Source organism: Aegilops tauschii, chromosome 3, assembly GCF_002575655.3.
Source record: "Aegilops tauschii subsp. strangulata cultivar AL8/78 chromosome 3, Aet v6.0, whole genome shotgun sequence".
Taxonomy (NCBI): domain Eukaryota; kingdom Viridiplantae; phylum Streptophyta; class Magnoliopsida; order Poales; family Poaceae; genus Aegilops; species Aegilops tauschii.
The window spans coordinates 177,240,193-177,262,969 of NC_053037.3; the positions used below are offsets into that span (position 1 = coordinate 177,240,193).

The following is a 22,777-nucleotide window of genomic DNA, read 5'->3' on the forward strand; positions in this document are numbered from 1 at the left end:
AAAATTTTCTGGCTCATTTATGATAAATCTGTAGACAATTTAATTACTCTCAATACCTCCAGCGGCTTAAATAACCCGATGCACTTAGCTATATGTCATTAGGCCCCTTCATAAGCCGCCACTTTAAACATTGAACTGTAAATTTCCTCCGGCTTATAATTAAACCGGACATTTCCTTTTATCATAGGCTTCCGACTTTCACCATGCCTCCCAAAGCTCCCAAAGCACCCATCACGTGCAACTGGATGAGGTCCAACGTCACTGATGAAACCTTAGCAGACTTTGTGAAAATGGGTTACCTGCCCAAGAAGGACGTCATGTCCTACCGTGCCCCTGACCCATCAGAGGAGAAACCGCAACCAAAGGATGGTGAAGTGGTAATATTCGCGGATCACATGAGCCGGGGCTTCGCACCGCCCGGCTCAAAGTTCTTTAGAGATGTGCTAAGTTTCTTTGATCTGCGGCCACAAGACATAGGACCCAATTCCGTGTCAAACATATGCAACTTCCAAGTATTCTGCGAAGTCTACCTTGGAGAAGAGCCTGGCCTTCTGCTCTTTAGAGAGCTATTCTATTTGAACCGCCAGAATGAGTGCGCCAACGGACCGAGCCTGGAACTTGGTGGAATCTCCATTCAACGCCGGAGGGACTGCCTCTTTCCTTACGCTGAGCCGCCCAGCCATCCAAAGGACTGGAACCAGACGTGGTTTTACTGCCAGGACACGTCTCCGGCTGACGAGAGCCCTCTGCCCGGCTTTCGTGCCATGCGTCTGGAACCAAACCACCCTCTGCCCGACAAACTATCTCAGGCGGAGCGTCAACCTCTGATCCCCACCATCAACAAGATCAAGGCTCTCCTGGGCAACGGCCTCAACGGCATTGATCTGGTCCGGGTTTGGATCTCGTGGCGGGTGATCCCCTTGAGCCGCCGCCCCGGCTTAATGTGTGATTACACGGGCCGGAAAGATGACCCCCTGCGACATAGCCGCAACGATCTTCCTGAAGACATTGTTGAAGATATGACCAAGGCCCTCTTGAATGAGAGCTTGGCAGACTGCGGGAGGACCGGCTTAAGCCCCTTCTGCAAGACCAACCCGGCCCCAGCGGTAAGCCGCTGATCTGAACATCTTATTTTCTCCTTTAGATAGTTTTCATCTGAACCTTAAGAAATCTTCATTGTATTTTTCAGGCTGATGATAAATTCTGGAAGGTCAAGTATGACCATGAGGCGGCCAAGAAGGCCAGGAAGGCTAAGAAAGCCGCCAGGAGAGCCGCTCCCCGCAAGAAGGGAAGCAGGCCTACTGCCTCAGAGCTGCTTCAACTAAGTGACAGCTCCGAGTCAGAGGTAACCCCTGAACCTGTAAGCTCTTGTTGTATTTCTTGTTTATTCCTGTCCACCTTATTGATATTGATCATCAGCAGGATGACACCGGAGCAAGTAACCCGGTGACTGAAGAGGTAATGACACTTTCCTCCGACTCGGAGCCCTTGCCAAGGATGAAAGTCCGAAGAGTAACCCGGAAAGTAAGATTTTCACATCCTTTAGCTTATCAAGATCCTCAGTTTCTTTTGAAGCAACAGATTCATGAGAGCCGGCGGCACACCCGGACCAACAAAGATGCTGACCTCTCCTCCAGTTTACCTGAAGCGTCAAGGAAGCGCCGGACCGAGGTTATCTCCAACTTATATCCTTTTCATCCTTTGGCGGGTGTTATATGTCAACCTCTCAATTCTTCCGATTCAAATTATCAGGAAACTTCACCCTCCTCTGGCGACTCTATGCAATCGAACCTGCCGGCTTTCAAGACCGCACCCGGGTAATGATGATCATCTCTTGTTGTGCTTATCTTTACTCATACTTTTGTACTAACCTTGTGTCCTTTCAGTGCTCAAGCAAAGCTCAGTAAAAGAGCAAAGAAGAATAAGCCAGCCAAAGAGCCGGTCTTGCCTGAGCTGGAGGTTTCAGCTCAAGAGCCGCCAGCTGCCTCAGCTCCTGAAGCCACCACTCCAACTGATGAGCCAGCCATGGAGACTTCCACCAACCCGGATATCTCCAGCCCGGCTCAGCCGGCCGATGACCCGGACGTGGTAATCACCCGGACGGAGTTTGTCGAGCCGGGGAGACCCACTGCGCTAGCTAAGTGCTCTGCGAAGGAAGAATTGCTAGAGCGCCACCGAGCCAAGCTGGACATCACCAACTACGCCAACCTGAGCATTGGAGAGATCATCTCCGGCTATGTCAATCAAGTACACAGCAGCCGGGACTTGGAGATTGACATGGTGAAGCAGATACAGCATAAGTCTGAGGTACCACTCTACTGCTTACTGCATAATCCTCTTTACCATACTCTAGCCCCCAAGTCTACTACTTATGATAGAATATGTTGTAGACTTAACTTCCGGCTTACTTCCATGAACCGGTAATTTGTAGATAGAGACTTTCGACATGCATTAGCCCCAAGTGCCAAGTGTCTTTGCTTGGAAAGCGCTTGGGACTTTAAAATTGCATAATAACTGTTCATACTATAACCCGGAAATTGTGCAGGCTGCTTGCAAGAAGTTTGAGGCTGATATCTCCGATCTAAAGAACCGCCTGAGGACGCAGGAAACCGAGACCCAGAAGGCCAACGCCAAATTTGAGTCCAGTATTGCTGCTCAAGAGAAGCTGAAGAAGAACTTTGATGCTGAAAGGAAAACTTGGGCCGAAGAGAAGGCTACTCTGGTGAGCCGGGCCGAACAGGCGGAGAAGGCTCTGATGGAGAGAACCGCCGAACTCTCCGGCTTAAAGCGCCACGTGTCACAGATGGTCGCCGCAATCTTCGGTAAGTCATTCCACCGGCTTTCGTCAAGTTTATAATCTTTATGTCTCATAACTCCCATCATTGCCAGCGGCTTATCTTACTCTGTTAAACAGGCCCCAGAAGCGCCAACCTCAATCAGAACGTGCTAACCAAGCTGAAGGCCGTGTACAACCTGGTGGAGCAACTCTACACCGGGTCACAGCGCGCTTTGGCCGTGGTGGCCCTATCCAATGAGGTTCCGACTCACCTAGCGGAAGTTCTTCGCCAGCTTGCCGTTCTTCCTCAGCGTGTCCAAGAACTGCGACGGGCCTCTGCAAGAGCCGGAGCCATAGCTGCTCTAAGCCGGGCCAAGGCTTTCCTTCCAGAGCTAGACCCGACGGACATTGCACTTGGTTACCCCAGCTTGAAGGAAGACGGCACCCCTTTCGACCAAAAGGACTTTGCTGCCTGTGTGAAGATCGTGCGCCCGGTGGCCACCCTGATTGGGAATGACACTGATCTGACCAAGTACCAGCCGGGCTACGATGCAGAGAATCAGAGGATCCCCACTCCGCGTTATGAAGCCATCAGCTTAGTCCCGCCGACTCGTAAGCACACCTTTGCCCCGGAAATTGACCCGACCGGGTTAATTGACGAGGAAGCTCAATTTGAAGCTTTGAGCGGCATTGACTGGAAATCGGCAACCTTCCAGGTCTTGGGAACAGCCGGAGGAGCGGAGAGGAATGAGCCGGAAGCTTCGACCCGGCAAGAATCTTGACTCTTTAGGCGGCTTGTTAAACAATGCTTCACCCTTTTGGACTCGGGGAGTCTTGTAATAGAATAGGACCAACATTTTAACTTTGTCGTGCCATCGTGCACGTGCTGAATGCTTAATTCCATTGAAGTTGCTTCCTTATATTCCTCCGGGTCATAATTGGTCATTCATTTTCCTTAAGCTCAAATAGTTGTCTTGAACTATCCTGCATAGAAAAACAAATCACAAGTCTCTAGGCGGCTTACCGCACTGAGAATCATAGTCTCATACATATAACCCGGAATATGAATCTAAGTCACGAAAGACTGGTCCTCAATTATGTCCTTGATATAACCGTAATAACACACTTACAGGCCTTCAAGTACGCTTCCGGTTTATATAACCCGGATAATAAGGTTGGTACCTCAACTCCGGTTTACTAGTCTTGATAATGCTGATTGTGTGCGACTAGCACTGTAAATCAAAGTTAAGCCGGCGGAACAAGAACCGCCATGTACACTGTTGATACCACCAGAAGAACTTGTTGTAAATCAGAAAATCAAAACTCAGGGGCTTCCGGTTCGAATACGACCAGAGACCCGTCCCAAAGGGGTTAAGCTAAGATTCGAATACGATCATATAGCCCCCAGTGGGTTTGGCGATGCCGATCAAGAGGGTACCGACAGCTATGTTCTCTTTGGTTCGAATACGACCCATGTTTGAACAGGAAGCCCCCAAATGACCTTAAGAGTTGTTTAACAACGCTGATTCGAATACGATCCACGTCGGTTCCCAAAGGGGGTTGAGCTATGATTCAAATATGATCAAAGAAAACTCCCCAATGAGCTTGGCACTTTGCCAATCAAATGGGTATCGACAGCTATGTTCTCTTTGGTTCGAATACGACCTATGTTTGAACAGGAAGCCCCCAAGTGATTATATTGCGTACGGCTAGATTCGAATACGATCATAAGCCGGATCCACCTCCAAGTTACCATGTGATCTTGTAATGGAAACAACACATTTACCTTTGGAGGATAAAAAGGACAGAGGTCCTGCTTTATTGCTTATCATAATATATACATGGCTTATAGAAATATGTACATTATGAGAGCCGGTGGCTCAAGTGTAATAAGGCCGAAGCTGAGCTATGTTCCACGGCCGACGGGTCTCCTCCTCCGACTTGCGTGAATCTTTGTGCTCCCGAATGTCAATGAGGTAATATGACCCGTTGTGCAAGTTCTTGCTGACCACAAAGGGTCCTTCCCAAGGCGGGGATAGCTTGTGCGCATATGTTTGATCTTGGATGAGCCGGAGCACCAGATCACCTTCCTCGAAGACCCGGGACTTAACCCGGCGACTGTGATAACGGCGCAGGTCTTGTTGGTAAATCGCGGATCGAGCTGCTGCCACATCACGCTACTCGTCCAACAAGTCAAGAGCATTTTGGCGCGCTTGTTCATTATCCGCCTCAACATAAGCCGCCACTCGAGGCGAGTCATGACGGATGTCACTGGGGAGGACTGCTTCCGCTCCATAAACCATGAAGAAAGGCGTGTAACCCGTAGACCTGTTAGGAGTAGTATTGATGCTCCATAACACGCAGGGTAACTCCTCCACCCAACAACCCGGCGTCCGTTGCAAAGGGACTAAAAGCCGGGGCTTGATGCCCTTCAGAATCTCCTGATTAGCTCTCTCAGCTTGACCATTGGATTGAGGATGAGCCACTGATGAAACATCAAGTCGAATATGCTCTCGTTGACAAAACTCCTCCATAGCACCCTTAGATAGATTGGTGTCGTTGTCAGTTATAATGCTGTGTGGAAAACCAAAGCGAAATATCACCTTTTTCATGAACTCAACCGTCGTGGCTGCGTCACACTTACTAACTGGCTCTGCTTCAACCCACTTTGTGAACTTGTCAACGGCCACCAAAAGGTGAGCCTTCTTATCCTTGGACCTTTTAAAAGGCCCAACCATATCAAGCCCCCAGACCGCAAATGGCCAAGTAATTGGGATCATCCTCAGCTCCTGAGCCGGCACATGAGCCCGTCGCGAGAACCTCTGGCAACCATCACATTTACTAACCAAGTCCTCCGCATCAGCATGAGCCGTCAGCCAATAAAAACCATGACGAAAAGCCTTGGCCACAAGAGATTTTGAGCCGGCATGATGGCCACAATCCCCTTCGTGAATCTCACGCAAGATTTCTTGACCTTCCTCAGGGGAAACACAACGCTAGAATGCTCCCGTAACACTGCGGCGATGCAGCTCAGCATTGATAACAACCATTGACTTAGACCGCCAGGTTATTTGTCTGGCCAAAGTCTCATCCTCAGGCAACTCTCCCCGGGTCATGTAAGCCAGATAGGGCACTGTCCAGTCCGGGATGATGTGGAGAGCCGCCACCAATTGTGCCTCTGGATCAGGGACGGCCAAGTCTTCCTCTGTAGGCAACTTAACAGAAGGGTTATGCAAGACGTCCAGGAAAGTATTAGGCGGCACCGGTTTTCGCTGAGAGCCCAGCCGGCTTAAAGCATCAGCCGCCTCGTTCTTCCTGCGATCGATGTGCTCTACTTGGTAACCCTGAAAGTGTCCAGCAATGGCATCAACTTCACGACGATAAGCCGCCATGAGAGGGTCCTTGGAATCCCACTTGCCTGATACTTGTTGAGCCACTAAGTCTGAGTCGCCGAAGCACCTTACCCGGCTCAGGCTCATCTCCTTAGCCATCCGAAGACCATGGAGCAAGGCCTCGTACTCAGCCGCATTGTTAGTGCAAGGAAACATCAACCGTAGCACATAATGAAACTTGTCACCTTTAGGGGAAGCCAATACAACTCCAGCCCCCGAGCCCTCCAATTGCCTGGACCCATCGAAGTGAATAGTCCAATATGTATTATCCAGCTTTTCCTCGGGCACTTGTAGCTCTGTCCAATCGTTGATGAAATCCACCAAAGCTTGAGATTTAACAGCAGTGTGTGGCACATATTTTAGACCATGAGGCCCAAGTTCTATAGCCCACTTAGCCACTCTCCCTGTAGCCTCTCTGTTTTGGATGATATCTCCCAGGGGGGCAGAACTAACCACAGTGATAGGGTGACCCTTAAAATAGTGCTTAAGCTTCCGGCTTGCCATGAATACGCCATAAACAAGCTTCTGCCAATGTGGATACCGCTATTTGGACTCGATGAGCACTTCACTGACGTAATAAACCGGCCGCTGAACCGGATGCTCCTTACCATCTTCCTTGTGCTCCACCACCACAGCCACACTGACGGCCCATGTGTTAGCAGCTACATACAGCAATAAAGGCTCCTTGTCAACCGGAGCAGCAAGGACTGGGGGCTCTGCCAGCTGTCTCTTCAAATCCTCAAAAGCAGTATTAGCAGCATCATTCCAGACAAAGTCATGAGTTTTCTTCATCAACTGGTACAATGGCATGGCCTTCTCACCCAAACGGCTTATAAACCTGCTTAAAGCAGCAATACGACCCGCCAGGCGCTGGACGTCGTTTATACACGCCGGCTTAGCCAGAGAGGTGATTGCCTTGATCTTCTCTGGGTTAGCTTCAATACCTCTGTTAGAAACCAAGAAACCCAAGAGCTTGCCTGCAGGAACACCAAAAACACACTTGGCCGGGTTAAGCATCATCTTGTAGACCCGGAGATTATCAAAGGTTTCCCTCAGATCATCTATCAAGGTTTCCTTCTCCCTGGACTTAACCACAATATCATCCACATAGGCATGAACATTGCACCCAATCTGGTTATGAAGACAGTTCTGCACGCAACGCTGATAAGTCGCCTGTGCACTCTTGAGTCCGAAAGGCATAGACACATAGCAGAAGGCTCCAAAGGGAGTGATAAACGCCGTCTTCTCCTGGTCCTTAACTGCCATTTTAATCTGATGGTATCCAGAATAAGCATCCAAGAAACTTAAGCGCTCGCAACCCGTCGTAGCATCAATGATTTGATCAATACGGGGAAGGGCAAAAGGATCAGCCGGACATGCCTTGTTTAAGTCTGTGTAGTCCACACACATCCGCTAGGTGCCATTCTTCTTGAGCACGAGCACCGGGTTAGCTAACCACTCTGGGTGAAAGACTTCAACAATAAACCCGGCTGCCAAGAGCCGGGCCACCTCTTCTCCAATGGCTTTCCACCTCTCTTCATTAAACCGCCGAAGGAATTGCCTGACCGGCTTAAATTTCGGATCAACATTGAGAGTGTGCTCAGCGAGTTCTCTAGGTACACCTGGCATGTCAGAAGGCTTCCATGCGAAAATGTCCCTATTCTCACGGATGAACTCGATGAGCGCGCTTTCCTATTTTGGATCCAGATTGGCACTGATGCTAAACTGCTGAGATGAATCACCTGGAACGAAATCAACAAGTTTAGTCTCATCAGCCGACTTAAATTTCATTGCCGGCTCATGCTCCGTAGTCGGCTTTTTTAGAGAGGTCATATCTGTTGGGTCAACATTGTCCTTGTAAAATTTCAACTCCTCTGTTGCACAAACAGATTCTGCATAAGCCGCATCGCCTTCCTCACACTCCAAGGCCACCTTGCGGCTGCCATGAACCGTAATGGTCCCATTGTGACCCGGCATTTTGAGATGTAAATACACGTAACACGGCCGTGCCATGAACTTGGCGTAAGCCGGCCGCCCAAATATGGCATGATACGGACTCCTTATCTTGACCACCTCAAAGGTCAATGTTTCCACTCTGTAGTTGTACTCGTCTCCAAAGGCCACTTCCAACTCGATATTACCAACTGGATAAGCCGACTTACCAGGCACCACGCCATGGAAAATAGTATTGGACTGGCTGAGGTTCTTATCAATCAACCCCATACGACGGAAAGTCTCATAATAGAGGATGTTGATGCTGCTGCCTCCATCCATGAGTACCTTAGTGAATTTATATCCTCCCACCTGAGGAGCCACCACCAGGGCCAAGTGACTCGGATTATCAACCCGGGGAGGGTGATCCTCCCTACTCCACACAATAGGCTGCTCAGACCATCTTAAATAGCGTGGAATCGCCGGCTCAACAGCATTCACAGCCCTCTTATGAAGCTTCTGATCTCGCTTACACAGACTGGTGGTAAATACGTGATACTGTCCACGGTTAAGCTGCTTGGGATTGGTCTGATAACCCCCCTGCTGCTGTTGATGACCCTGGCCAGACTGCTGATTAAAGCCCCCTTGACCGTTCTGAGGATTAGAATGTAAGCCGCCGCCCGGGCCATGAAAACCGCTAGCGCCTGAGCCGCCGCCCGGGCCATTGTTGCCATTAAAGGCATTGGAATTTTTGAAGGCCTTCATGATTGCGCAATCCTTCCATAGATGAGTAGCTGGCTTCTCCCTAGAGCCATGCCTCGGACAAGGCTCATTCAACAGCTGCTCCAGCGTCGGGCCTGACCCGCCGGCTCGGGGAGGTGGCCTCCCCTTGCGTCGCTGGTTATTACCATGTGAGCTGGCGTTGGCCACGAACTCTAGGCTGCCGTCGGCCTTACGCTTGCCACCTCCTTGGTTCCCCAGGTAATGCTGAGGACCCTTGCCATTGCCGTTCTTCTTTCCCTTCCCTGTCCTTTCATCATCTGAAGCGGGGTCCTTGGTACTATCAGAATCGGCGTACTTGACGAGAGCCGCCATCAGCGTGCCCATATCATTGCAGTCGCGCTTAAGCCGCCCGAGTTTCAACTTCAGGGGCAGGAAACGATAATTCTGCTCCAACATTAAGACTGCAGAGCCGGCATCCATCTTATCCGATGAATGTATGATCTCTTTGACCCGGCGAACCCAATGTGTCATAGACTCACCCTCCTGCTGTTTACAGTTAGTCAAATCCACAATTGACATAGACTGCCTACAGGTATCTTTGAAGTTTTGGATGAACCGGGCTTTCAACTCAGCCCAAGACCCGATGGAATTCGGTGGTAGCCCTTTCAACCAAGTGCGGGCAGTCCCATCTAACATCATGGTGAAGTACTTGGCCATTGCCGCTTCACTGACCTCCAGCAATTCCATGTCCATCCCGTAACTCTCGATCCAGGCTCCGGGTTGTAAATCAGCCGTGTAATTAGGCACCTTCCTAGGTCCTTTGAAGTCCTTGGGTAGACGTTCATTGCGGAGAGCCGGCACTAAACAAGGGACACCTCCAGTCCTCGTAGGGATACCCACGTCGACGGAAGTCGTCGGATAAGCCGGGGGTGTCTGGTAAGCCGTCAACTGAGGCACCTGTTCCGCCTCTTGCCGCGCTCTGTCTTGGTATGTTGCGTGAAAGGCTCCGTTATGAGCCGGGCCATGGCGAGGGGGCGGGTCATGGCGTCGGACATTACTTGAGCCGGTCGCTGAGACCATGTGTCTGCTATAACTCGGGCTCCGGCCTGGACGAGGGGTTGAGTGGATCATGTCCCGGCTGTAAGAGTACGCCTCTTGCTGTGCCAGCGCTGTCTGAAGGAGTTCTCTGACCCGGCGGGTTTCAATAGCCGTTGGAGAGTCGTCGTCAATTGGGAGAGCCGCTAGGCGTGCTGCTGCGGCGACCATGTTCTCCAGCGGGTTAGCATAAAGACCCGGTGGTATTGGCACATACTGAGATGGGGCAGGGTTCACCCGGGGAGGCCCCATCACTTGTGGCTGAACAAGGGTCCCAGACCCGGGCACTATGATTCCCGGCGGGTTACTAGACCCTGCACCTGGCGTGTTGAAGAGGTTTCGAGGATCGTAGACCGGAGGGAGTCGAGATTGGGCCTTTTGATGCCTCCTTCTCATGACCTCATTGGACGCGTTCTGATCCATCGTGAGCCGGAAGGACTGCGCCTGAATCAACTGAGTCTGGGCGTCGAGAGCCGCCCTCTCCGCAGCCATCCTGATCCCTTCCGCCGCCAGATCCTCCTTGGCTTTCACTAGATCTAACTTTAACTGCGCCACCTCCGCGTCATGCTAAGCTTGATCCGCCGGGTCAACCGTGGCGGTCAACAGGGCCGTCATCTTGTCCGTGAGATCCATCAGCACCTGAGCCGGCGAGGGCACCGGGTTTCCCAACCCAGCGGCAGGGTTCTGAACAGGCTGTGCACCGGCCATGAAGATTCCAACCCGGCTCGGCGGCTCAGATGGGTCCGGAATACTGTCACCATCGGAACAACCCCTGAGCCTGCCATCTTGAAGTTGATACAATGAGTTTGACTCATCTGTGGACGACTCACCGTCAGAGCCGGCGGCCGTCTCATCACCAGATCCAGATCCATCGGAGAGCCCTCCATGGATACATCCCACAAAAGCATGCTTCAAGGCAGGTAGGGCCCGGGCGGGTCGTGCACGCTGAGCCGTCTCGATGAGATCGGCGCAGAGATCCGGCTCAGGGCCCGGCTCACCAATCTTGCCAATGAAGACATGAATTCCGCCGAAGGGGACCCGGTACCCGTACTCAATTGAGCCGGCGTCGGGGCCCCAGTTTGCATCGTCGATGTAGAGCTTGCCGCGACGACTCTTGGTCATCCGGCCCACAGCGTATCCCTTGAGCCCTTCGAAGCTGCCCTTCAAGAACTCAAATCCACCGTGCGCTGGCCCCACGGTGGGCACCAACTGTCGTGGAATTGTCACGGCAGATGTCCTCGAGCTAGGACTTAGTCGTGGAGCCATCGCAGCTAGGAAGCTTGAAGGGGTTAACGGGACAAGGAACACGAGGGTTATACTGGTTCGGCCCCTTACGGTGAAGGTAAAAGCCTACGTCCAGTTGAGGTGGTATTGATTAGGGTTTCGATGACCAGGGAGCTTAATTGCTATGCCTGGCTCTCGACGAGATCTTTTCTCTTCCTAAACCGCCGCCAGGTCGTCCCTTTATATAGAGAGGTTGACGCCCAGCAGCTCTCAGAGTCCCGGCCGGCTCATAAGAGTGTCCGGCTCGGACTCTCAACTATTCTTGCCTTACACTACAAGTTCTACCATAATAGCGGTTGTAACTACGGGCCTTAAGCCATCTCCGGGTCTTAAGCCCATCTTTGGCCCGTCGTCTTCAAGCTTGGCGCCGGGCTTCAGGCGATGACCATTATGAGTAACCCGGCCCCTCCGGGCGGGTGACTCTAAGGTTTATATCCTCAACACTTTTCATTTTTTTAACAATAACTAGTGTACTGTAGACCTGCACAATACCAGTTTGAATGACTATTTGCTTATTTTTAAATGTTATGCCTGATGCAGTTAACACACCTTTCCACTTCTTGTTTTGCTTAACTAGCGTGCTTAAACCTGCACACTGAAGCTATCATTTGTAGATTATGTTGTCTACCATGGATATATTTGGTTGATGTTTAGCCTGTTGTGCTTAAAATGCTTTCATATGTACTCATACAGGACAATATTGAGAACAGTGTTGTTTTCCATCGAGGTTAGTTTCATCTCATTGCTTATTTGTACTCACTGTTCAGGATATCGGTAGCTGGTACCATATAGCCTGGGGGTGATAAGGGATTAGTCGTCGAATCAGACATTTCATTGAATATATGTGTAACCCATTTATCAGTAGGTTAACTAGGGCCATATTTAATATATCTGAGGCTACATAGCAACATGCATTGTACTGAATGACTAAATATGCAATCCTAGGCTACATAGCAACAAGGAAGAGTGTTACCTTAATGTTCTGGTGATGTCTAGATATACATGTAATAAAATCATATATAATGGGATGGAGGGAGTGTTGTACTACATCATTTTGCAATTGTTGTTTAGCTTCTAATATTAACTTGGTGCTTTTAGGTACATATGTCATTGCCAAAGATCCACACTTCGACCCTTTCTGTGTATGGGGCAATGAGATATTCATGAACCAACATCAAGTGAGGAAACTGATACAGATTGTTATTAAAATGGGTCAAAAGATGTCAATCGAACTATTTGTTTACACTTTATGCAAGACAACAGTGAACTACGGGATGGTAAGTAAGAACTCTGTAGCCTTATTTTTACTGCCTGTAATGAGTTGTGTTAGATGACAATGTTTGAATCTTTTTTCCTTTGCAGTGGATCATGAAGCAGTTTACTCAAGATTACCTATCAAACTACATGATTGGTGGCCGGCCATCACAAGGGGTTGGACTAGAGTCGTGCGTGCCTTCTGCATCCAGGAGAGCACAATAGGGCCATTCCACTTCACCTTGTTCAGCAACCAGAATGGTTGTCGCCTCTTTCTTTACCATCTATACTAGTACAAGTATAGAACCCTGGTTCATCATTCTTTATTTGGTGCTTATGTAATTCTTGAACATATGTACCTGTGAATCGAATAATGCATTGGTTGTTTGAACCTGATGGATATGAATAAAGCTATAGCCTACTTTCAAGTTCAAATTAGCTATAATTTTAAATAGTAGCAATTAAATTAGAGTGAAATTAGGGTGTGCAGGTCATTACGGCGCACACGGCCTATAAAGCACAGCATGTGCGATATACATCATAATCCGACACGGTTCACGGAGAGGAAACGTGTGTAACAATGCACACAGTTGCTGTTTGTGAAGCGTGTGTGATGTCAGACACTATCACAAACAATGCGGGGAAAATAAATGTGTGTGATTGTCTACCTATCATACACAGTTTACAATCATGGACTGTTTGTGATGTGCCAGGCATCGTAAACGTAGAGCCAGTTTGGTACGTGCCTGGAAAACTCCCGTGCCTGGAATGTGCCTAGTTATAGGTAAAACCACAAAACTCCGATTGCGATGGCAATGCGAGCACAAACGAGTAACAAGGATGAAACGTTTGGGATATTCGAAATATCAGAAACTGTATGCATCAAGGCTCTCTATCCCCGATGGTTTATGGGTCGTGTGGGAAGGACCCCCCTATCGCCCACACGCACTTGGCGACGGTTCCAAATGCCGTCGCGGAAAGGGGTTAAAAACCGTTTATATAGCACCTCGTTGTACTAGTGGGGGGGCATGCTGCCCACTAGGCACTAGGGCATGCCACCCCCCTCTAGCGCGCCATGGTGGGTAGTGGGCCCCTTGAGGCCCATCTCAGCATGGGTCCGACGCCAAAAATCCTATAAATACAGAAACCCCCAGAAATAACCCCCAATCAGAAGTTCCACCGCTGCAAGCCTCTATAGTCACGAAAAACCAATCTAGACCATGTTCCGGCACCCTGCCAGAGGGGGAAATCATCACTGGAGGCCAACTTCATCATCCCGACGGCCACCATGATGAGGAGGGAGTAGTCCACCCTCGGGGCTGAGGGTTTGTACTAGTAGCTATGTGTTTGATCTCTCTCTCTCACGTGTTCTCGATTTGGCATGATCTTGATGTATCGTGAGCTTTGTTAATATAGTTGGGTCATATGGTGTTTTCCCCTCTCTATGTTGTTGCGATGAATTGAGTTCTACCTTTGAGATTTCACTTTTATCGGATTGAATACTTTGTTGGATTTGAGAGCACTTGATGTATGTCTTGGCACTCAACTCGCGGATTCCTGAGGTGACATTGGGGTAATCTAGGCATAGGGGTTGATGCACGTTTTCGTCCTTGTTTCTCCGGCAGGGCACTCTTTGAAGTTCTTTGTGTTGGATTGAGTATTATGAATCTGAAATTGTTTGATGCATATCGTATAATCAACTCACGGATACTCGTGGTTACATTGGAGTATCTAGGTGACATTAGAGTTGGTTGATGTGTATCATATGGTGCTATTTTAGTATGAACTCTTGGGCTATTTGTAACACTTATAGGAATAGCTCTATGGATCAATCAGAAAGGATAACTTTGAGGTGGTTTCGTACCCTACAAACAATTTCTTCTTATGTTCTCTGCTAGATAAGAACTTTGGAGTGATTCTTCATCGCATGTTGAGGGATTGTTATATGATCCAATTATACTAGCATTGTTGAGAGATTGCACTAGTGAAAGTATGAACCCTAGGCCTCATTTTCAAGCATTGCAATACCATTTGTGCTCACTTTTGTTACTTGCTGCCTTGCTGTTTTTTATTGTTCCTATTACAAAAATCAATATATACTATCATTACTACACTTGTATCACCATCTCTTCGCCGAACTAGTGCACCTATACAATTTACCATTGTATTTGGTGTGTTGGGGACACAAGAGACTTTTTATTATTTGGTTGCAGGGTTGTTTGAGAGAGACCATCTTCACCCCACGCCTCCCATGAATTGATAAACCTTAGGTCATCCACTTGAGGGAAAATTGCTACTGTCCTATAAAACTTTGCGCTTGGAGGCCCAACACGAGTCTACAAGAATAAAGTTGTGTCATAGACATCACCAGCACATTTGACGCATGCATTAACTCTATCAAATCGGCACTTTACTAAAACAATTTCATGCATTAAATCATTCAAATCAAATCTTACCAAAATCTCTACTCCTAAAGGCGGACTTGGTAGTCCCGCCTCACTCCCACCAACCCCTCGGCAAACTCTATATTTCGCTCGTGAGCGTCACACGGGCAACCTTTCGCTGAAGCGCGGCCAAGTTGGGCCAGCCCATTTGGCGCGTACGTTAACTCAATCAAATTAGCACTTTCCTAAAACAATTTCATGCATTAACTCATTCAAATCAAATCTAAACAAAATCTCAACTAAATCCAAACTTCTTTGACTTCCACTACTCTTGCCAAGTTGGCCGGCCCATTTGACGCGTGTGCGCGTTTTTATATTTCATCTTTTTAAGTTACATGTTTTGGTTTTCTTTTTTCTGATATAATTTTTGTGTGACCAAATAAAACAAAAAATTAAACCGATTTTTCCCTCCACCTTCCACATTCGACTTTTTGTCCTTGGATTTGTTTTTCATCTAATCATTCCGATCCATAATTTTTCTATGCAGCAAATCTCTCGCCGGGGAAAGAATCTGGAAGCAATCCTCCCTTTCTTAAAATTGGATGCAATCTTATTAAATTGGTTGGCTATTTATGAGTGCCATGAGCAAATGCAGTAAATCGCTCCAGAGAGAAGGAATCCGGACGCAATCCCCTCTTTTCAAAAATTGGGATGCAATCTGATTAGATTGATTGACTGTCCCTCAGTACCATGCATGAAGATATATTCTGAGCCATAAGATCTTGTTCAACCAGCCATGAAATAAAGTCCTGAAATTATCTCCCCGCGGTGCAAGGACTTTCCATCTCCCTCATGTTCACATCCCCTCTTTCTAATCATTAGGGATTGTACCGATGGCATGCCCTCCACTCCCCCACCAATTTTTCTCTTTTCCCTCATCAGTTTATCTGCACCCATCACGATTCTTCGTTACGAACCGAAGTGGTGATTTCCCGGGAGCCTAGGCCAACCCACAAACCGAGGTGGTGTTAGTTTATCTGCACCTAGCTCTCTCTCTCTCCTCAAGGAACGGACGTAGGCATGACCGTGACCCCGCGGCGCCCTAGCGTTAGCCTACCGCCCACCCTCACCCTATTGCCCCCTGCAATGGCTACTAGTGGTGGTTGTGATTGCTAGCGGTGGTTGCGGGAGAGATTGCTCCCGCGACATTGCGGCATCTCCTCATTGCCTCCCGTTGAACCACACCAATACCCCCAAAAACCCAACTCTGCCTTACGTAAAGGAAATTAGTGCGATTCACTTCTGGATTTGAAAGATTCTCTATGAGACCACACCGCGTCGCCGCCACCGGCCTACCCGCACCACACAGTCTCTCATCAGAGTCCCCCACGGCCTACCATGCATTCAATGGGCCCTTTCCCCGCCACACAACCTCCCTGTTTCTTCCATCTGGAAGACATACGACAATTTCCGTGCCCTGCGCGGCCTTGCTCGGTGCAGCTGGAGTCGTACAAGTTTGTTTCATTCTAGAAACCATAAATATGCAGAAGCCGTGATACCAAGGAATCTCAATACTCTCCTTTTGCTCGATTTGCTAGCCTGTTATTCAGAGTTTGATGTTTTTTTATTGCAGTCCTGAAAAATCCATGACTAGGTGATACGCTAGCACAACTTTTTTTTGCAAGTATGCGCTAGCACAACTTAACCCCCACTCTTTTGAAAGATCTATAAATGATGTGTTTGTGTGAGATCATGTGTTGATAATGTACGTAGGTATGCATGTACATGGTATATTTTGTTCAAAGTTAGGGGATATTGAAAAAATATGTGCTAATAAATATTTATAAAAATTATGTGGAGAACAAGGTCGGCCATTTGAGCCGTTGCTATTCCGAGAAACTCCCGGGTTCTTCTTTGTTGGCACCGGTCCATTTCAACTCAGTACTGGACTTACCCTAAAGATAGTGATTATGATTAGAGAGAAGTGGCCCCTATGTACATAGCTAATCTGCTGAAAGTGCACATATCGAATGAAAGCTATCATTTGGTGTTCCTAAAAAAAGATGCGGTACAAAACAAAAGAAACTGACATTCTTTTTTCCGAAATTCCGCAATCTAGGTTTTCAATGAGACAATGAATAAATCAACCATGGAGTGGAAGATTCCTATTGGGCATCGCACCATAACAAGCGTCATTGAACCCAGGGACACCAAGCAGCTCCTGCAATTGGTTCCTCGAGTTCTCAAGGTCATAAGTATCGTCACTATTAGGATCCCAGGCTCCTCCATCGTTCCTCTTCGACTGCACTCGTTCCCTCGATCCTCTGAATCACGATTATAATATGCTTACTTGAAATTTGAGTATGAGTGACCTAGATTTTGTTTAATTTGGAAGTACACAACATGTTGTAAATTATAACGTTGTTTTGATCAATGTCTCTGTGAACAAGTGTATTGTTCCATGGCAACCATGGAGGTTTAATTATAGTATGCAACTAGATAGATTTCTTTATATTGTACTTACTTAACTTATTGGTCCGGTGCAAATTAGTAGTATTTTACCACATGAAAATACATGCACTGCTATTATTTTTATGTTCTTGTGACAGTCACATAAATGTCAACATTGTAATGCTTATTTGTAATGATGATGATCTAATTCTGCATGGTGACCACAAAAAAGCAGCAGCTAACATTGTACTTTTTATTATTGTTAGCTTGTCCTCTGTTGACCTGAAGAAGCAAGTTTAAAATTCTGAACACATATGTCCCTAAAATAACAAGGTGAAATCTTGTTTTTTCTTGCTATAAAGAGATGGCATCATGATTGACTTCCCTGTGTGATTGTATCAATATCATCAATCCAAACACAGTTCCTGATTTTCTGTGTATGTAAGTGTGTTCGGGGATAAAACTGAAAGAACTAGGAATCAAACAGTGGATTGTTCTTCAAGTGTACATTGAGATGAATTGATTTTTAGATGCAACTGTGGTATTAAAACTGGCATTAATGTTTTAAAGTTATATACAATGCTCAACAAAAACTATGATACATCAGTAGTAGGTTACTTGAAGTGTACAACATCATTATTTTGTTTTGGTACAACAATTTAGCTTATTCGATCATTGACGTGAGATTATGTGGTGTGTGGTATGCCCACTTGTCTTACTAAAAATTATGTGGACACATGTGGGCCTTCCACTTATATTATGCGGCATGTGTGGATGTGGTTGTGGATGGGGGTTGGGGTTGGTTTATTCAGTTATGGTTTTCTGAGCGGATAAATTTCCTACTTTAGAAAATGTGGCAAATTGCATTTCATTGTAGATGGCTTGACAACAAATTTCATGAGTGAGCGGTTCATTTTTTTTCATCAAGTCGTACAGTTTTTTATTATGATAGAAGGGTAAATGCATTGGTCGGTTGCTACAAGAGTTAATAACAAACACGGTGGCGTATCAGTTGCATGTCCAATAACGGACATCCTATTTTGTTTCGTGATAATGCACAACATTCAACTATATGTTACAATATGGCAATGGCTTAGGAGACATCAGATCTGCCTTCTTGGCTAGGGGCGTCACGGGTGGCGCACGCCTCCTCCCTCTTGATCGCGGTGGTGGATCAGCACAAACACGGGGAAGGGGATCAGGTTGGAGAGCAGGGGGTGGGGGACTCCTCCTTGGCGGTCTATGGGGGGGTACGGTGTAAAGGAGAGAGGGTGACATGGCTAAGGTGTGGTGGGCGCTGTCCGGTTTTAAAGGAAAAGGCTCCGGCTAGAAATGTCCCACTACCGCGGCAAACCCTATAACCCACATATGGGTTGGGGGTCCGAACTGTCCGGTTGAATTTTCGGAGCATGTTGGGCACCCATTTGATGTCCGAACACACCCGGGCATACGAGGAAGAAGTGGGCTTCGACCTTGGAGACAATCATAATCATTTATTTGATTCACGTATATGAATTGTAGGCTATAGTAACGCACAGGCGTTCTACTAGTATAATATATAAGCACAATATGATCTTTTCCTACTGATTCAAGGGTTTTCTTTCTTTTGAAAAATCAAGCCTGCCCATCTTACTTGTAAAGTTTTTAAATTGACAGTAATAAAATACTACTCCCTTCATCCCATAATGTAAGATGGGGCGGAGGGAATACATTTTGTGGTGTAAAAAGCATGTGACTTTTACTACATATATGCACACGTGAGTCATGACACATACCTCTTTTTGCCGTTGGCAAACCATCATGTATAGAATTATACATGTTATGTATGTCATCATGTGAAACCATGAGATCATTTGAAAAGTGCACAAAGTATCTCTCCCGTGTAAGGTGTGGAGTCACTATCTTTTGTTTACATTTTTGTTAGTATCATTTTGGTGGGAAAATGGTAACGTTCGATCACATCATGGAGCTGCTTTGAGGATGAGAGTCGATCCAGTGGATGATGATTTGTAACCCATGTGAAGCTATAATAATCTAAAAAAAGAGAGGATAGCGTGATGTCTTTGGTGTTGCTTTCTCGCAAAAAAAAGGTTAGTATTGCTGAGCCTTTTTTTTCCTTATGTTCCAACTTCCTGATAAACAAAAAAAGTAATTTGAGCTAAAACCATGACAATAATTATGGAGAGTAAAAAGGTTCAGGCTGCCTTTGAACTTACCACAACATAAGTTTTAATAGCTGTCTGGCACTGTCGAGTCACGAGAAAATGCAAATTCGAATGAGTTGCAGCTTGGATGAACATCAAAGAATTGAAAGGGTGTAGATTTCCTATCTTCTATATCTAAATAGCTAGCCTCTACTAACTTATTTCTCTGAATATGCAACGTGCACGGGAAAAGGGTCCACCTCAACCAGAGATGAGTTTTGGTGCTCAAGCTCCATGGAGCTAATTTAAAAAAAAAATCAAAACAAAATTTCAAAGTTTCAAAAAAAAAACTGAAAAGGAAAACACAACGCAATATGGATGTATACTGCATGTGTGCAAATTGTCATGAGAATTGGTGATTTTGAAAACAGTGAACAATTTGTGCACTGTTCACTATATAAAACCAACGATTTTCACTTTTCCCGTAGCTCGCAAATCAATGTATTTTCTCGTCAAAGTTCAAACACACTTAGTATAAATCCATATTTTTTCGAAACTTTGAATACATTTTTTTAATGTGTCAAATAAAGGGCTCCATGTATCCCGAGCACTAAACGCCGCACATCAATCATGCATAGGAAAAAAAATCTATATGCCAACATGCATGAGAATTTTCTTTCTATTATGTTTATACTAATAAATGTTTTACGACAATAAAATATATAATCACTAATGCAGAACTGGTTACCAGTGGCGGGTGATGGTGACCACCCGCCACTTGTATACATGTTACTGGTGGTGGGTGGATATTCTCAACCGCCACTGATGCAAGACCCTGCTAGTGGCGAGCATGTCCCACACCCGCCGTTGGTAAGGTCGCCCAAGTCACAAAGAAGCTGCCACGACACATGACATCACATGACATTATAGTTGCATTGCATTACATAGATAAATTGATGTATCAACATTTGAACATGCATCTTGTTGGAAATATGCCCTTGATACAATAATAAAGTTGTTATTATTCTATTTTCATGTTCATAATTAAGTTCACATTAATATGCTAGAGTTGCAATGGTCTTGAATGTGAGATTAGGAGGAAACTAGTTGCATGTGTAGAAAGATCAATAAAGGCCAAACAGATCCCTAGTCGGGCCTCTGGACTAGCTCATGTGTTGTTGGTTTTGTGTTCTGGACCATGGGCATTACTAGTGTAATAAGGATGCTCACAGTAATGAGAACACATTCTTAGGTTAACGATGGTGTTGGATGGACCGAACTTATGAAATATTGAGATATCACGTCATTAATATGTTATTGGTATTTTCATATAAAGTGTTAACATTTACTTAGGCCCTTAGACCAAGAGAATATCGCAGACTTGGATACCAAATTGTTGCTTTGGGGTTGCTAAACTTTACTCCATACCTGGGTGATAATAAAGGCAACTTTCAGATACACCAGAAAAAATTATGGTGTGGTGTTCCATATGTTAAGACTGAGATTTGCCCCTTCGGCGATGGAGAGATACATTCCAGGCACACTCGGTATTACGATGTCCAGCATTGTCTGGCTAGGTATAGTGACTAAATTGTTAGGTATGGGGATATCGGAATATGAAAACAAGAAAAGAGTACAGACCCGATAACGAGGATAACTAGGTATAGTTATCAAGGTGTTGATCGCAGGGATACCGTAAAAGTCTCACATTGGGTTTTCTAATGTAACGTGAGGCAAATTCGCTCGATAATAATTATTTAAAAAACCCAAATTTTTTCATTAATTCGAAAAATAATACACGGATTTGAATTTTTTCAAAAATAATACAGCATCGGCTTCCCTGTAGCCGATTGGATTCAATCGGCTTTCCGTAAGCCGATTAGGCCCATTCGGCCAGGCGATGCCCGATAGGCATGCAGTCGGCCAGGGCGAAGCCGACTTGCCTGTTGGCCGCGCCGAAGACGACGGGTGGTGCATCGACACTGCATGGCACATTGGGCGCCGAAGCCGGTCAGATCTTTTTGAAAAAGATATTCACGCAAAACTGTTTTTAAGATAAATGCGTTGATGCTTATCTTTCCATCCGTTGCACACGCATGAGCATCCAAGCAGTGCACAGCACGCCATTGATCGATCGGGTAACTGGCCACAAGTGCGTACGTATTTGCCGGTATTTGGGTATTCGGGACATACGTACATACCGGCGAGGCGGACACGTATTCACGCCGTTGATCGATCGGGTAATTGGCCACAAGTGCGTATGTATTTGATGGTATTTTGGTATTCGGGACATGCATACGTACCGGCGAGGCAGACACGTATTCACGCCGTTGATCGATCGGGTAATTGGCCACAAGGGCATACGTATTTGCCGGTATTTGGGTAATCAGGACATATGTATGTACCGGCAAGGCGGACGCGTATTCATGTATGTGTACATACACTGGGACACATGTGTATTAGAATTACGTACTACCTGGCCAGTATGTGCTAGGGTAATCACCTAATCAACCGGTGCACGCGTACAATCCATGGGCACTTGGAACTCCATGTACGTGCCCCTTCTCAAACTTGTAGTATGTGCCATGCAGTGCACGACTCGTCGGCTTCGGCACGGCCAACAGGCCAGTCGGCTTCGCCCTGGCCGACTGGGGCCGAATGGGCCTAATCGGCTTACAGAAAGCCGATTGAATCCAATCGGCTACAGCGAAGCCGGCGCTGTATTATTTTTGAAAAAAATCAAATCCGTGTATTATTCCTCGAGTTAATGAAAAAATTTGTATTATTTAAAAAAAATTAGCTGATATGCTAAAAAAATTAAATAATACAATTTTTTTCATTAATTCGAGAAATAATACACGGATTTGAATTTTTTCAAAAATAATACAGCATCGGCTTCCCTGTAGCCGATTGGATTCAATCGGCTTTCCGTAAGCCGATTAGGCCCATTCGGCCAGGCGATGCCCGATAGGCATGCAGTCGGCCAGGGCGAAGCCGACTTGCCTGTTGACCGCGCCGAAGACGACGGGTGGTGCATCGACACTGCATGGCACATTGGGCGCCGAAGCCGGTCAGATCTTTTTGAAAGAGATATTCACGCGAAACTGTTTTTAAGATAAATGCGTTGATGCTTATCTTTCCATCCGTTGCACACGCATGAGCATCCAAGCAGTGCACAGCACGCCATTGATCGATCGGGTAACTGGCCACAAGTGCGTACGTATTTGCCGGTATTTGGGTATTCGGGACATACGTACATACCGGCGAGGCGGACACACACGCCATTGATCGATCGGGTAATTGGCCACAAGTGCATATGTATTTGACGGTATTTTGGTATTC

The 22,777-nt window shown here is 46.6% G+C and overlaps 1 protein-coding gene across 1 annotated transcript; it reads left to right on the plus strand.

Annotated features, from left to right (window-relative positions):
- The first annotated feature begins 676 nt into the window (after window positions 1-676).
- Window positions 677-17,181, plus strand: LOC141042818 (uncharacterized). The gene is made up of 3 exons (XM_073511714.1): window positions 677-1,106; window positions 1,190-1,360; window positions 16,960-17,181. Exons 1-3 carry the CDS (start codon window positions 765-767, stop codon window positions 17,179-17,181), a joined length of 735 nt encoding a protein of 244 aa, XP_073367815.1. The 5' UTR covers window positions 677-764.
- Window positions 17,182-22,777: the final 5,596 nt, after the last annotated feature.

Coding starts and splice junctions, on each gene's coding strand:
- LOC141042818 (XM_073511714.1), top strand. CDS start 765: ATGCGTCTGGAACCAAACCACCCTCTGCCCGACAAACTATCTCAGGCG. Junction 1,107..1,189: donor AGACCAACCCGGCCCCAGCG/GTAAGCCGCTGA, acceptor TGTATTTTTCAG/GCTGATGATAAATTCTGGAA. Junction 1,361..16,959: donor CAGAGGTAACCCCTGAACCT/GTAAGCTCTTGT, acceptor TCCGCAATCTAG/GTTTTCAATGAGACAATGAA.